Source organism: Bos javanicus, chromosome 6 (assembly GCF_032452875.1).
Source record: "Bos javanicus breed banteng chromosome 6, ARS-OSU_banteng_1.0, whole genome shotgun sequence".
Lineage (NCBI taxonomy): Eukaryota > Metazoa > Chordata > Mammalia > Artiodactyla > Bovidae > Bos > Bos javanicus.
In genome coordinates, this window is record NC_083873.1 from 12,967,363 (window position 1) to 12,984,495 (window position 17,133).

Here is a 17,133-nt window from a genome sequence, read left to right on the forward strand (position 1 = left end):
TGGGCAAAAGATGTGAAGCAGGACTCTGAAGACCTAGGGTACATTTCTGTAAATCTCAATAATTTGTATGAAATCAAAAGTTTCCAATTTTAACATATAACTTGTGACATTTTAAAAAATGAGTATGAGCCTTTGCAAAGTACCAATAGTATATTATGCCTCTCTAAAATAATCTTTATAGTCTCTATATATAGACTTTCTTTCTACATGCTTTATTCCAATAAATAATTTCCACTTAAGGGAACAGCAACAACACTAAAAATTACTGTCAACAATATATTAAATACCGCTCAAACAATACTATACACATTATTTTTAACCCTCACAAAATACCAAAAAGTATTCACGATTATTCACATCTTACAAATGAGGACCTGGATCAGAGAAATTAAGCGATGGGCTCCAAACATAATATGAAAGGATAGAATTAAGATTCCAACCCACTTATGTCTGATTTACCAAACTGAAGGATGTTTATGCATGTGTATGTGTATGTGTATTCTTTTTAGATGAAATTACCTTTAATACTCAAAATTCACTATCTTAACAGCTCATTTAATATATGCCTATTAATGTATGTACAAACACACACATATTCAAAGCTTGCTATCAGCTGCTATCATTTTGACTGCAAGTGTGGAAGAGAATTTATTCTTAAAGTAAATATGTTTGAGAAAATGGAGCTTTAAAAATATTATAGTTATCACATAGGACGATTTTGTCTCCTTTTTCCCCTCAAACACTTTAAGATGGCTTTGGTTGTGTGAATTTAGCATTATCACTCAGAGCTTAAAATCTCCTTGAGATACATTCTCCAACCCTTTAATAGTTCTGAGTATATTGTTTCTAATATAGGCCAGGCCCTTCAGAGAGAAATTAAGAGGATTTTGGAATGATATTGTGAATTCAAGCCAAAATTCCCTTTTTCCTTTTCCCTCTCTCTAGCTCTCTTTCTCTTTTCTAATTGTTTTCTTTTAATGTTGATCAATTAGCTAACACTATAAAAATGACCTCAAGGGTTGGGGTATCCAGAATTCTTAAGTACAAAAGGATATTCTACCAATGTTCCTGCCTGCCCTGAATTATCTTTTTGCTTTTATCAGATTGCATCATTATCTTCATGCTATTATCTAAAAATTATCATAGGTGAGCATGCTTATTTTTATCAAATTACATGGCATTGTACAAATATACTAACCCCTTGTTTGCTTATACAGTGATCTTTTGATATCAGAGGTTTTGAATTTTTGTAGATTATGACACATTTAGTACATCATGGATCTATCACTTCAAACACCATGCAATTTCCACATTATTAAAATAAAAACATATTCATTTCTTCAAGATATCTATTTTTTTTAATCTGCTCATTCAAAACCCTAAACCATCTAGCACTGGAATCCATTTACATTAGAATCACAGATCCGGCCCATATTATTGACTCAGGAAATAAAGGATTTTAGGAGACTATTTAAAAGGCATCTCTTTCAGAGGTGGAGCTCAAAGAGCTCTGTGAGGCTGCAACAGTTTACCAGGAGTCAGGCCATAAAGAAAGAAGTGCTGGCACTGGGTGGGGCCGAATAGTTTGCATCTTTTCCCACTGTTTCTCACTGGTATCATTTCCATGATAATCACAGATGTGGGAATGTATACCAGGGCAAGAAATCCTACGTATTGCTCTGTGTGCCCACCACCCCCTCCCCCATAACACTGTTAGCTGTTTACCTTAATCAATGAAAGAGCTATCACATTAATGTCTGGGAAAACTGCAGAGGAGCTAAGCAAACCAAAGAAATATCATGGTGGGGATCAAATTTCTCCTGTCACAACAGTGTTTTCTCCTTAGGAAGAATACACCTAGCACAGAACCAAAAGGCATTCGCTGTCCAGCCATCTCAAGATCACCACGGAGCAAACACATCTGGCCCCAAATCTTCCTTCTGCTCCACACTGCTTAACCCATTCCTTTCTAAAGAACTCACCCATTCTAAAAATAAAATGACTCTCTCTGTACCCAGTTACTACCAGAAGCATCTGTCTGTGGCCACAGTTCTCAGTAATCCATATGCAGAACACACCTTGACTCTGTGCTTCTCTCACCATGCTCCAGTCAACCTATCCATTATGAACCCCAGTTCTTTTCCTATTCTCAAAAAGCAGCAGCTTGCACCTGCCTCTTTAAAATGCAATGCTTGGCACAGTTATAGTCTCTAGTTACTCATAACGCTCCACGGTTTCTACAGCCTCACTAATATTACACACTTACACACACACACACAACCACACCTCTATACGGCAGCAATTTACCTTTTTGGGTTTTTTCCTTCGCTGACTACTGCCATTGAACTTCTCTCCACTGTCGCTTTTCTGAGCTGCATCTTCGTTCATCATTTTGAACAGTTTGGAAAGAAAATAGCTCTGCCATTAAACCCTGCCGCCGGTACAGACCACTAGCGAGTATGCACTTACTGGAGGAAAGCAGGCAGAAGACGAGGGGTGGGGAAGGGGCGCGCACTGGGAGGGTGAGGACGGTGACGTTGCCATGGCAGCAGCTGCCACAACTGTTTATCTGACTGCATTGTTAAATCTGATTCAACCAATTACCATCAGGGACCGGTTACAATGAAGAAAGCCTTCAGAAAAGAAAAAAAACAAAAAACAAAAAAACGCCAGGGACTCGAATGATTGGGGACTCTGCTGGTTGGTTTTTGACACACCCGCAATTCCATCGGCTTTCCACCCACACACAAAACCTGTACTTAATTTTCTTCCTACAGGTACTTCAACACCGAGCAGACACAATGTGTAACCAGAAAACTGTAACATCCTGAATGCATCTCTGAACCTGAAGAGGTACATTTTAGCTGGTGAAGAGGCTACTCGATGAGCAGGGTTAGCCATTAATATTCTAAAGGAAATGTAAGCTACATTTTTAAGATGTTATTCATTTGACTCCAGATGATAATCTTTCAAAACTCAGCTCAAAGATGATTTCTGTTATAAAGCCTTGAGAGCAGGCTCCCCAGCAACCAGGTAACACAGACCACTCCCTCTTCCGAGCCTCCTCCTTCCACTGAACTGTTCTGACATAGCACCTGTAACAGCTTACCCAACTGTTTGCCCAGCTATCTATTTTTGACAGGCCAGGAGCTTCTTACGGCCAGAGATATATATATATATATATTGTGTGTGTGTGTAACACAAACATAAGAAAGCTGTAGAGTTGAAACATTTTATAACTGATCTTAAAAGTCTTCTTAACCTAATTCTCTCTACTAACAGATGAACAAAACATAACTCCTGCTCTCCAGGAGTTTATAAAGTTCCAGAATTCTTCTCGATAAGAAAAGAAATCAGCGTTTGTTTTTATAACAAACAACAACAACAAAAAAACAACTTCACCTATTGGATTGTGGTGGCCATTTGTATATTGAGGTGGTCACAATTTGTTGTAAACTGTGGGTACAACCAGAGCCCAACATGTTTTGTACAAACACACACATGCACATACTTAACACTCATCTCTATTCCTAGAAAACAAACTCAAAGGATAACACAAAGAATCCTTAAATGTAAAAATAGAGTAAAGGGTTAAATCAATGAGATATTATATATATACACTTTGAAAACTGAAGGCTCCTATATAAATGTGTTATTGTAATCATATTATTATTACAAATACAGGTACTTTTCAACTCAGAAAAATCTACCTTAAAAATGTTTCCTACAGGAAAATGGCTACCAAAATTGGGAATTCGTCTTTCCAGTAAACACAGAAAGAAAAACACCTTCTCTCCCCACTGCTGTCGGGGTTGCTCACTCCTGAGACCCAGGCCACTTCCTCATCTAATGGCAGCCCCCTCTCACCGCCTCTCACTCTCGCCACCGTCTTTCTGCTTGAGCAAACCCGTCCCACGTGATTCCTCAGATCCCACAGACAGGATAGAGGCAACAGAACGCTTTTTCCTAAATGAAATCCTACAGGAACTTCTACAGAAGCCTCAACAGCCTAACCCCCACTGTTTTCAGAGCTCACACCAAAGTCCCTCACGATATCCCCCATTCCTCCACTATCTCCTCAGCCAGCTCCTCACTCATTCCCTCACCTGTTCCCACAGTAACTCCTTTTTTGACCTTTGTTAGGAGCACCCTCCAGAGAAGGCAATGGCACCCCACTCCAGTACTCTTGCCTGGAAAATCCCATGGACGGAGGAGCCTGGTGGGCTGCAGTCCATGGGGTCGCTAAGAGTTGGGCACGACTGAGTGACTTCACTTTCACTTTTCACTTTCAGGCATTGGGGAAGGAAATGGCAACCCACTCCAGTGTTCTTGCCTGGAGAATCCCAGGGACGGGGGAGCCTAGTGGGCTGCCATCTATGGGGTCACACAGAGTCGGACATGACTGAAGCGACTTAGCAGCAGCAGCAGGAGCACCCTCAGCCTGGAAACTGTATTAATTTACTCAATAAATGTTTATTGAATGCCTTTCATGTGCTAGGAATTAACCACTAGGGAGACACTGTCCTAACCTCCAGGGATATAATGATGAACAAAACAGGCAATGTTTTTGCAATCATGGTGCTTATATTCTAACAGGGAAAACACAGTAAACACAAATAACAGTGGCACGAGCTATGGGGAGGGGGAGTAGGGTACAGAATGATGGGGAACAGATGCAATTTCAGATAAGCTTCTGACAGAACAGTCTCTAGAAACCTGAATGAGGTTAGGGAGCAAGCAAAGCAATTATCTGGAGGAAGAATATATTTCCTTATTGCATTAAAAACAAACTTTGCTGCTGCTGCTAAGTTGCTTCAGTCGTGTCCGACTCTGTGCGACCCCATAGATGGCAGCCCACCAGGCTCCCCCGTCCCTGGGATTCTCCAGGCAAGGACACTGGAGTGGGTTGCCATTTCCTTCTCCAATGCATGAAAGTGAAAAGTGAAAGTGAAGTCGCTCAGTCGTGTCTGACCCTCAGCGACCCCATGGACTGCAGCCCACCAGGCTCCTCTGCCCATGGGACTTTCCAGGCAAGAGTATTGGAGTGGGGTGCCACTGCCTTCTCCGGGCCCCTATTATATGTCATGTAATGTGTTAGGTTCCATGTGGGATTTATAGATAGATGCTAATCTTGCCCTCAAGGCAAAGAGAAAAGCAGTTCAAAAGTCCTGAAATGGGAATTTCTTGTCAAACACATTAGAAAAACTATGATATTCCAAAAGGGGAAAAGAAGGAAAAAGGAAAACTTTCCCAGAAACTGGATCTATAGGACAGATATATTAATACCCTTTATTCGCATTTGACGCCAGAATGTGCTTTTCAATCAATGGGTTTGGTAGCCCAATTGGGAACCTAATCATTGTTTTTATATCATCTCTGCAATGCAAATCACAGATGTACTTCATATTTCATTACTTTATGAATCACCAACTTCTGATTGTGTTTGAACCACCTCTTGTAACAATGCCTTCTCTCTCAATACATAGTACACAGCTTAGACACACACACGCAGGCCTCTGATTTGGACAGTGCATGCTTCTTTGAAATGCTAAGCCTTTCCATAACATACTGTCTTTACAGAGTGAAAGTAATGTACACATACTAGACCAGCATACCACAGAAGCAAGCACCCATATTCAAAGTGTTGAATAAACATCTCAGCAAGTAGATAAACAGGTGCTAACAGTATTACGTGCACTACAATATTAGAAGGTGAATTTTATACACATAGAGTTTATCAACAATGTGTTATAGTATTTTGAGTGTGTGGGTTTCTCTTTTGAAGCTTTCAATCAATTTCTCTGTGCCTCTCTAGTGGACACTCTTCCCTTGTGGGCATCTGTCCAACTGGACATGAAGCTTCTTGACGGCAAGACTACTGTCTTTGCATTCTACATGGAACCTAAGACATTGGATGGTATGTAATAGGGGCCCACGGCTCATTTTTCAATGCAATAAGGAAACATTTTAAATATTTACCATGAATTTATACTTATGGCTAAACTTCCAGTGGGTAAATTCTTCATATTTTGTGTACTTTCTGACATCTAGGAGATAAGCATAATTTCAAATAAGATTTTCAAAGATATTTGAGGAACTGGAGTTGCAGCATATAAAATAACAGTGATGACAGTACCTTGAGAGTCCGTTGGACTGCAAGGAGGTCCAACCAGTCCATCCTAAAGGAGATCAGTCCTGGGTGTTCATTGGAAGGACTGATGCTGAAGCTGAAACTCCAATACTGTGGCTACCTCATGCGAAGAGTTGACTCATTGGAAAAGACTCTGATGCTGGGAGGGATTAAGGGCAGGAGGAGAAGGGGATGCCAGAGGATGAGATGGCTGGATGGCATCACCGACTCGATGGACGTGAGTCTGAGTGAACTCTGGGAGTTGGTGATGGACAGGGAGGCCTGGCGTGCTGTGATTCATGGGGTTGCAAAGAGTTGGACACGACTGAGCGACTGAACTGAACTGAACTGGATAGTACCTTACATTTTAAAGCATTTTATAATTTATATACTTTGTAGCTCCAAAATGGAAGATCCATAAAGACTGAGTTCTTTGCTCACTGATCTATCCTGAGGGCTTATAACAATACTGGCAGATGACAGACATAATTATTTAGTGACTTTATGGGGCTCTCACAACCACACAGGGAAAAAGATTAACATCAATATAGTGCAGGTAAAAAAACTGAGGTAAAAAGCAGTTTGGGTGACTTTCCCCAGATAACAAGGTTAATAAGATACAGAGCTCAACATCTCCTAATTCTAATGTCACTATTCTTTTATTAAATCATGCCTTGCTTCAATGAAGAGCAGCCACTTAATAAAGTACAGTAAGATGGAAAATGCCAAGAGCAGAAACCATAGTCAGATGACAATGATCCAAGTAGAAAAAGGAAATCTTTATTAGTTTTATATTAAGCATATTTTATAAGCATGGAGTTTTAGAGGTAATTATATTAATTTTAATATGCCTACTATGTTTTATTAAACCATTTGAATTAACAATATTACAGAATCTGACACATATACATACTCATACTGACATATTATAGCATTATTTGAGTGGGGAGAATTTCCCTGAAATGTAGGCAATTGTGTCTTAAAGATACGTTATCTTCCAAAAGTTTGTCAGTTAAAGTTGCCTGGTGTTAAAAATCTTTTTTTCGCAGAAACAATACTATCAATAAAGGCTTAGTTCTCCAAAATTCTCAAAAATCTTTCCTACTCACTATTACTTGTAGTAGAGAATCTTAATAACCAGGCAGAGATTGGACAGTGGTTCATCAGAAAATCTCTTTTCCTCCTGGCCAACTAGACCACTGTGCTGGGTTGAACTGTCCCCTCTTCCAAAAAAAAAAAACGATTTAAGTCCTACCCTCCAGCACCTGTGAATGTGACCTTACTTGGGAACAGAGCCTTTTGTGAATGGAATCATGTAAAGATGAGGTCATGATGGATTGAGTTAGACTTAATCCAATGACTGGTATCCTTATAAAGGGGGAGAAATCTGGGCACAGAGACACATAGCAAGAAGACAGCCATGTGAAACTGAGGCAAAAATAGGAGTAATGTGGCTGCAAGCCAAGGAAGACCAATTGCCAGCAGCCACCAGAAACTAGGACGAGGTAAGGGAGGATCCTTCTCTAGAGCTTTCAGAAGGAGCCTGGCTCTGACAGCACCTTGATTTCAGACTTCTATCCTCCATAACTGTGAGAGAACAAAGCTTCGTTATCTTAAATTGCTCAGTTTGTGGTCCTTTGTTATGGCAATCCTAGGAAACTAATACAACCATATTTACTGGCCACCCTGGCAAATGCACCCAGGCGTATGACTTGTTCTAGCATTATGGAACACAAGTCCGAGTGCCCACTGCACAGTGAGGTCAAACAACACTAACACTAAAACATCAGAGTTACAGCAGGGAAAGGTTTATTGCAAGGCCAAGCAAGGAAACAAGTGGATCATGCCTTCAGTTCAGTTCAGTTCAGTCACTCAGTCCTGTCCGACTCTTTGCAACCCCATGAATCTCAGCACACCAGGCCTCCCTGTCCATCACCAACTCCCAGAGTCCACCCAAACCCATGTCCATCGAGTCAGTGATGCCATCCAGCCATCTCATCCTCTGTCGTCCCCTTCTCCTCCTGCCCTCAATCTTTCCCAGCATCAGGGTCTTTTCCAATGAGTCATGCCTTAAAAACCCCAAACTACCCAAAAGCTTTCAGCAAAGCCCTTTTATAGGAAAGGTAAGGGAAGGGTGTGGTTAGTTGTTATAAACTTTTTGGTATCAGATCCTTTGTTTTTGAGGTCAGATCACAGCCAGGTCACGATGCTCTGTTCACCTCCACCAAAACAAATGTTATGCTCTGTACTGACCAGAAAGGGCAAGGTCCTGAGGCTCAACTTTTACCCTCTGAGGTCCAGTCTTCGTTTGAGATGATGGGAGTCCCTGCACAGACCAGTTAACCTGTCTGAAAGCGTTCATTCAGCACCCAGTCTGGGTCCTCCTGCCAGTGCCCAGGCATGACTATAGAGGCAGATCTCAGCTGGTGGCCCCCTCAGGGTCCCCAACGCTTCCCAGTTGTCATCACTGAGGGAGCAAGGTACCCAGAACTCAGCTGGCCCTCAGTCTTTTCATTTCAACTGGAGAGAATCATTTGTATAGAATTAATAGGAATACCTATTATAACAAATACCAATCAGGTTCATTCCCAGCTCACAACTGCCATTCTTTGAGAATAGCCTAGAGATGGGCCTGAAGTAATGCTATGCAACATCCTTGCAATTGAGACAAGGACCACTTTGTTGTATGGTCGCCCCAGTCAGGCCTGTAGTAACCACTTCATCCTAGGCCTTAATGTTTCAACAAGTATACCTGTCCCCAGGCTGACTATTGCCCCATGTAGGTATCCAAGTGTGATCATGCATGTGTGTTCAGTCGCTCAGTCATGTCAGACTCTTTGCAACCCCATGAACTGTAGCCTGCCAGGCTCCTCTGTCCATGGGATTTTCCAGGCAAGAATACTGGAGTGGGTTGCCATTTACTTCTCCAGGGGATCTTCCCAACTCAGTGATCAAACCTGCATCTCCTGCATTGGCAGGTGGATTCTTTACCACTGAGCCACCTGGGAAGCCCCATCCAACTGTGATACCTGACCCTTTTAGCTTAGGAAGAATATATACTCAGGCTTCCCTGGTGGCTCAGATGGTAAAGAATCTGCCTGTAAAGCAGGAGACCCGGATTCGATCCCTGCTTCTGGAAGATCCCCTGGAGGAGAGCATGCAAACACTCCAGTATTCTTGCCCGGAGAATCCCATGGACAGAGGAGCCTGGTGGGCTACCGTCCATGGGGTTGCAAAGAGTCAGACATGACTGAGCAACCGAACAACACCAACAAAAATTCAAGTTCTGGGAGGAAGTGAGAAGAGGGCAATCCTGCCTAAACAGCGAGAAGAAAGAGACCTCCTTTTCAGTGAAGTTTTATTTTAGGAAAGGCCTCAAAGAAAAATTTTGGAAATCCATTTCATTTAAAAAAGAAAGAACAAGACTCGGGAAGATTAGAAATTGTTCCCAAGGTTTTACAACTAGTTAGTAGCAGAAGGAAGACCAGGATCCTGGACTCACGCCACCTCACTGAGCAGCCTTTACACCATGGTAATCTTCACATGGGCGCACTTAGAAAGCTGATGTCAAATCTTAGCTGTTTTCATTATTTACTGAAGATGTAACAGAAATTAGAGAGAAATTAGTTCACTGAACCACAACTCTCAGGGAATGATTGGAAAGAAAGACCCTTGTTTCTCATGTAAGACCGTATGTGTTCAGCCCAGATTGAAGCAGGTTTATTGAATGTTTCATTGAGATGTATCTTGAAGCATCAGCAACAACTGATTAGGGACCTACTTCTTTCCCTTTAAGGATTACCAAAGAGATATTTGATTGCTAAATTTACCATGTCCAGCATAAAAAGGAGCTTTGGGAACCCCCGGCAAACAATTTGAGTACCTCACTTCACCTGCAAAGTGAAAGTGAAAGTCACTCAGTTATGTCTGACTCTTTGCAACCCCATGGACTATACAGTCCTTGGAATTCTCTAGGCCAGAATACTGGAGTGGGTAGCCTTTCCCTTCTCCAGGGGATCTTCCCAACGCAGGGATCAAACCCAGGTCTCCCACATTGCAGGCAGATTCTTTACCAGCTGACCCACAAAGGAAGCCCAAGAATACTGGAGTAGGTAGCCTATCCTTTCTCCCGCAGATCTTCCTGACCCAGGAATCAAAATGGGGTCTTCTGCATTGCAGGTGGATTCTTTACCAACTGAGCTATCAGGGAACCTGAAGAATCTAATTATTAAAATTATTGTGTGTGTGTGTGTGTGTGTGTGTGTTCAGTCGTGTCTGACTCTGAGACCCCATGGACTATAGGTCACAAGGCTCCTTTGTCCATGGAATTTTCCAGGCAAGAATACTGGAGTGAGTTTCCTTCTCCAGGGGATCTTTCCAACCCAGGGATCAAACCTGTGTCTCCTGCATCGGCAGGTGGATTCTTTACCACTGAGCCACCTGGGAAGCCTGAAAATTAGCATAGTGATTAATTACAGTCTCATTTTACATCAATATCTGAAACAATACTTTAGATCAAAGGTAGAATTTTATGCGCGAATAACAAAATACAGGTGAGCTCACCATGTACATGTCCCTGTCTAGGTCAGTTTTTTAGGACGCACCGTTATCTGCTTGCTCTACTATAGGGTGACTCTGCTCAGTCTCCAGTGGTATGAGTTCTTGAAAATAGCTGTTATAATTGAGTTTCTCTGCAGATGCAAATGGTACATTCGGGCAGGCTGTGTCCTTGACAGACATTTTACCAATGCAACTTAACTTTATTACTGTAAACATTTTAAACCTTAACCTAACCCAGCTTGAAAATAAGTTACAACAATTTTTTAAACTACAAAGAGAAATCGTGTGGCCATTGATAAATACCCTGCATTAAAATAATCCAGAGGCTTAAGTCTCACACAGATATAAATCATATTTTAGAAGTTGTGCAACCACAGTGGTAACAAGTGACAAACCACAAAGAATTACAATGTTAGAAGGTAATTTAGAGACTACTGTATCCAGCTCCTTGCTTTTAACAAGAAAATTGAAGCCCACGTTTGTATGCTACTTACTCAATGCTGTACCTACAGTTATTAGCACTTTGAATTTCGAATTTTCTCATTCCTAACCGAGGATTGGTATCTTCCAGTGGGGTGTCTCTTTACTAAAATAGACTTCAAGAAGCCCTCCCTCCTCAGCAAACACAGAGGCCCAGTGATGGCCCAGTTATTCAAAGAACAGAGAAAAAATTATATGATTCCTTATACACCAGGCTTAAATGTTTCAGGCATTAGAAGTAGAGAACTAAATGAGACAAAATATTTTCTAATGTTGCAAAATATCCCAGGTTTGGACCAGAGTTTACTATAACAGAATCACAGGAGAGGGCAAAGGAGGCATGTTTTTTCCCACAATGTTGCTCTTCTCCAAAGACTCAAAAATGACAGAAAATTAGTGGTAATATGAACATTAAAGCTTCAAAGAGACTTTAAACAAATGGCTATAATTTTAAAAGGCAGATGAGAATGAATTACTAATGAATGACCACTACTATTCCATCCATTTAAAATAAAAGGTCAAAGTGAAGAGTTCATTATCTACTAGTGCTCTGACTTGTAACTACCATCCTGTCCAGATTGATGGTATTCCAAATATTTATTGCTGTTGCCAACTACCTCATAAACTAAGTGGCTTAAAACAATAGTTCTATTTGGCTCACAGACTTCTGGGCCTGGGACTCAGGAAGCGCGCAGCTGACGGATTCATTCGTATTCATGCGGTCAAGTGAGGCAGCTAGGGCTGGAGGCTCCACTCCCACAGTGGCATCGTTCCTTGTGCATCTGGTGCTGACTGGTCTCTCTCTCTATCCACATGGCGTTTCATTTTCCAGGTCTCCCCACGAGGCTGTGGCTTCTCACTGCATGGTGGTCTCAAGGCGACTGTACCCTTCTGTGACAGCTGGCTTCTAAGGGGTAGGCTGTGGGAAGTGCCAATTAAGGGTGCTACCGAATTGTACTGGTCAAAGCAGTCATGAGGCCAGCCAGATTCGGAAGGTAAAGAAGTGGGCTCCACTTCCTGATGAGAAGGGCAGCAAGGTCACCTGACAGAAGAACACATGGGACGGAGCCGTCTTGGAAAGTGCAGCCTGCCCTAGACGGCTGGCGAGTGAAGCAGGCAATGTGGGACAGGAAGCACAAGGGCTGATTCTGCATACCACAAACACAAGGTCTTTTCCCAAATGAACACACTCTGCTAGCTACAATGCTGCATTCTGCATTCTTTCAATTTATTTTATTACAAAAAAATGTCACCAGTATTAATTTCTGGAATGATTAACTCTATACTACTGAGTCAAACTGGTCTATGTCCTCTTAAAGCAAAGTCTTTGTTGATCACTGAGGATGAGTCTCACATATGGCACTTTCTGACTGTGACCCACTGTGGCTAATAAATTCATAGGAAGTATTTTGTATATTTGAAGTACAGCTTGTTTTGTCCTTCTTTTTACCCTTTCCTTCCATTCTCTTTGACCTCTCACTCACTGTTGCATCCATTCTATCCTTCCATATAACATCAATGTGACCTCATAACAACCTTAAATTTTACAGTATAAAAAATATGATAATAAAAAAGCTTAAAAAGAAAATGAAAATATGTTATAGTTCCTGTGGTCATGTATGGATGTGAGAGTTGGACTGTAAAGAAGGCTGAGCGCCAAAGAATTGATGCTTTTGAACTGTGGTGTTGGAGAAGACTGTTGAGAGTCCCTTGGACTGCAAGGAGATCCAACCAGTCCATTCTGAAGGAGATCAGCCCTGGGAATTCTTTGGAAGGAATGATGCTAAAGCTGAAACTCCAGTACTTTGGCCACCTCATGCGAAGAGTTGACTCATTGGAAAAGACCCTGATGCTGGGAGGGATTGGGGGCAGGAGGAGAAGGGGACGGCAGAGGATGAGATGGCTGGATGGCATCACTGACTCGATGGACGTGAGTCTCAGTGAACTCCGGGAGTTGGTGATGGACGGGGAGGCCTGGCGTGCTGCGATTCATGGGGTCCCAAAGAGTTGGACACGACTGAGCGACTGAACTGAACTGAACTGAACTGAACTGAATGTCTAAAGAGAAAGGTATGCACTGCACCCATATTCATTGTTTAAACCCAAAGCAGGGTTTAAACACTATACCAGGCAAATAACTGGAGACAAGATTATTAACTTGTTAACTACACAGTTACTACAGCCCAGAATTTAGTCTGTAGGGCTGATATGTATAAATGCTAGATATTATATTTGTTCAGGGCCCTAACAAATCCAAGTGTCTAATGGGTTTTCTTTATTATTCAATATTCTTAGTGTTCTATTCTATTTAGGCCTCACATTTGGTGTTTATGGCTTGGTGGCAAAACTAAAACTGGCAATATCTATTTTAATTATTCAATCTGCTTAACTACCAAGAGCAAATTGTGCCTTGGGTCTTGATACCACAGTGATAAGCAGACCTGAAAGAGAGTTTCCAAATTCAGGTAGGAAGAAAAATCTTCCTCAAGGAAGTTTTTTGCAAAACTCAGGACCCAGGGTATAGTCAATCCATCTATTTTGGTCACACTGACTATCTATATAAATTATTATATAATATCTACTTGCCAGTTGATCCTGCAAAAATGTCCCAAAATAACTTTTTTCACACAAACATTTAGAATATAACAAGAATAATGTATTCAATGCTCTATATGTTGTAAAGGGTGATAGAAAGTGTTATTTCACAAATGCTACTATCAGTGAATCCCAGGATATTAAGGCCACACTTGGATCTATGACTACTCTATCTAAAATTACAGAAGTCTAACCAAGTAAAAACTGATATACAGCACTTCAAACTTCCTTTCAGTTCAGTTGCTCAGTCATGTCCGACTCTTTGCAACCCCAAGGACTGCAGTATGCCAGGCTTCCCTGTCCATCACCAACTCCCAGAGCTTACTCAAACTTATGTCCATCAACATGATGGACAAATTTCCTTTTTGCCTATGCAAATTTCCTTTATGCCTAGCCAATTATCAGACTTTTCCAAGGTCCATTAACCTCTCTACCTAGAAACTGTTAAGAATTGTGAAGGGTCTGAGATCCTACTTGCAAGCTAAGAAGTTAGTCTGCTACAGGTTCATGGATATTGGTAGAAGATATGAAACTCCTGCGCCCAAGATAAAGAACGTTATTACTCATGGCATAGCAAGCAGCATGGACATTGATATACTTGTGTCAATTTTCCTTACTCTCAATTTTCACAGAGGCTCAAATGCATACCTGCACACTCAGTGGGTTATACACAGGAGAGGAACTCTAAGTTTCAGGATCCTGAATCTTTTATAGCAGACAATAAGCATATCTGTACTCCACAGGGAGTCATTATCTTTATTATACTGGATAATAAGCAAGTCTGATCTTTGCTCCGCTATCTTCTAGGGCTGTATGCTATACCAACATCTTGGAAAAAATAATCTGAACAAAGAAAACCAGTGCAAAATGTACAGAAGTGTAAGAAACCAACAGAAATTCTCTCTTCAACAGAAAGCTTTTTAAAAAAATACAGATGAGATAAATGCCAAATTGTTCTTTGTGACTGTCTAAGTGGAAATTGAACAAGATTTCCTGCAAATTCTCTACATACATGGCTGTGCATGTATGTATGTTTTAACAGTTATCTTATTTGTAAACATTTGGAAGATTTTACACATTATTTGTCGGAGAAGGCAATGGCAACCCACTCCAGTACTCTTGCCTGGAAAATCCCACGGACGGAGGAGCCTGGTAGGCTGCAGTCCATGGGGTCACTGAGGGTCGGACATGACTGAGCCACTTCACTCTCACTTTTAACTTTCATGCATTGGAGAAGGAAATGGCAACCCACTCCAGTGTTCTTGCCTGGAGAATCCCAGGGATGGGGGAGCCTGGTGGGCTGCCGTCTATGGGGTCGCACAGAGTTGGACACGACTGAAGTGACTTAGCAGCAGCTGCAGCACACATTATTTGCAGTTTTGCCAATATTACTATAGCACACAGTAAGGAGTAATGGTTTGAAAGTCAGCACATCTGGGTTTTCATCAGCATGCTGTCATCAACTGACAACACGATTCACAGCAAATCATATAATTTACCTGGACCTTAGTTTCCACATCTCTGAATATATGTGCATTCTCTTATTTTTCTCCTAGATAATTCTCTATTTATTTTTTATTGCTACAAGTCCTTGAATTTATGAATCCACATTTTAAAGGACAAAAATACGCCTCAAAGAGAATTTAATTGCAGATTAAATGGCCAGTGATTCAGTATCAAACAGAACGTGGTGTGGCCGTCTTTATTTTCAATTTCCTTTTCTTTCTTCTGATAGAAAACAGAGACGTTGAAAAACACATGAGACTATAGAACCTAACTTTCCTCAAGGTCAACAAATGAAGTCAGAAATAACTAGGGAAAACAGAAATGCTGACAGTTATACTACAAATTACGTAGACCTGTATAACAAATTTGGCACTCGTAAGCAAGCTGTGGAGTTTTACCCACCAGGCTGGATAGAAATAAAATGTCTGCTCGGCTAGAGACTTCTGTCACTTTTCCCTTCTCTCTGTTCAGTTTTTCATACCCATTAAGTAAAATCCTCTGTTTCTACTTTGGAAATCTTATGTATTCTTATGTCTTCCCCTCTTTCCTGTCGCCACTGTACCACCACTTTCTTCTCCTACCTCAACTATTTAAATCAACAGAATTTGCTACCTCATTCCCTTCAGGTTTCCCCCTTCAATCTGACCTGCAGACCACTGTACTTCTGTTGTTCATAAAACATTTTTTCTAGTCTTCATCGTCCTCAGAATAAAGTTCAAATACCCTCAGTTACTACTCACATTCATCCATATATTTCTGTCTTCAAGTGTTTTATTCAATGGTTTATTTTAAAGGAGATAGACATATCACAATACAATGTGCTCAAATTTTTCTTAAGAAAATGTTATCAGATCTTTTAGAATGAGCGTCCATGAACTGCATCAATGAGGTGGGTCTGTGAATAATTCCCAGTTTAAAAAAATACCTATTCTTCTTTTCTTCTTTCTCCCTAAAATCTACCCAAACTGCAAGTTTGCAAGTCCCAAACTGATCATGGAGCTTTTCCTAACAGCAAAGGACACTGAATTTTCTTTCTCTCAAGATTACTGTGCTACTTCTGTGTATTAATCACACAAGCTAGTTAACTGTTTGATATATATCTATCTTTTATGCCCAACTAAATGCCTTGCAATGTTGAATTAAAAAAAAAAAAAAAAACATGGATGAACTTGGAACAACTCCCCATACCACCACTTACCCCTTAATAAATATTTTTTATCCTGAGTGAAAGGCACTTGATATTTTTTATTCCCTCTACAGAGTCAAAACAGTAAGAATAGTAGGAAAGCCTATTTATATATTTTTTTATATATATATATATATATATAAAAGGGGGACATGAGAGCCTAATTTATAAAAAGGATTGGGTTCCCAAGTTTGAACACATTTGGTCCCAAAAAATATATGTGACCTGATGGATAACCCACAAAACTCTTTGCATTCCCCCAAATGGTTTTTCAATTACATCCAAACTGCTGTTTTAAACATGTCTTCCATAGGAAAATGAATTTCATTTTCCACTAGAGATGCCAAAATGCACTTCCTCATCATGGTAGCCTGAGCAGGGAAATAGGGGGAAATGGAGAGAGGGAGGTCATTAGGTGGAAAAGAATCAAGTCATTTACTCATTCTTTATATTTGTCCAAAAAGGTTGTCAGTACTCCTTCAGCAAACATCATTGTACACCTGCTAAGTGCTGGGGTCTGTTCTCCATTCTAGAGATGCAAAGATAATTAAGAAATGTTTCTTGCCTTCAAGGGTACATACAAAGGTGCTTTCTTCTCAATGAAACTCTCTGTTCCCACCTTCACTATAAATTAGGAAGGTTAAAACCACCTCCAGGAGGTGCCTTTGTATTGGTC

At 40.9% G+C, this 17,133-nt stretch overlaps 1 protein-coding gene across 3 annotated transcripts in view; it reads right to left on the bottom strand.

Moving 5' to 3' along the window:
* Positions 1 to 17,133, bottom strand: part of ANK2 (ankyrin 2) — a 581,957-nt gene that overhangs the window by 357,810 nt on the left and 207,014 nt on the right. The window contains exon 1 of one of the 3 annotated variants that reach the window (XM_061419351.1): positions 2,308 to 2,504. The exons of the other annotated variants lie outside the window; for them this stretch is intronic. Coding sequence (XP_061275335.1) covers positions 2,308 to 2,391 — 84 coding nt within the window. The 5' untranslated portion in view covers positions 2,392 to 2,504. Of the gene's footprint in view, positions 1 to 2,307; positions 2,505 to 17,133 lie in introns of those variants that run through there. 3 annotated transcript variants of the gene reach the window in all.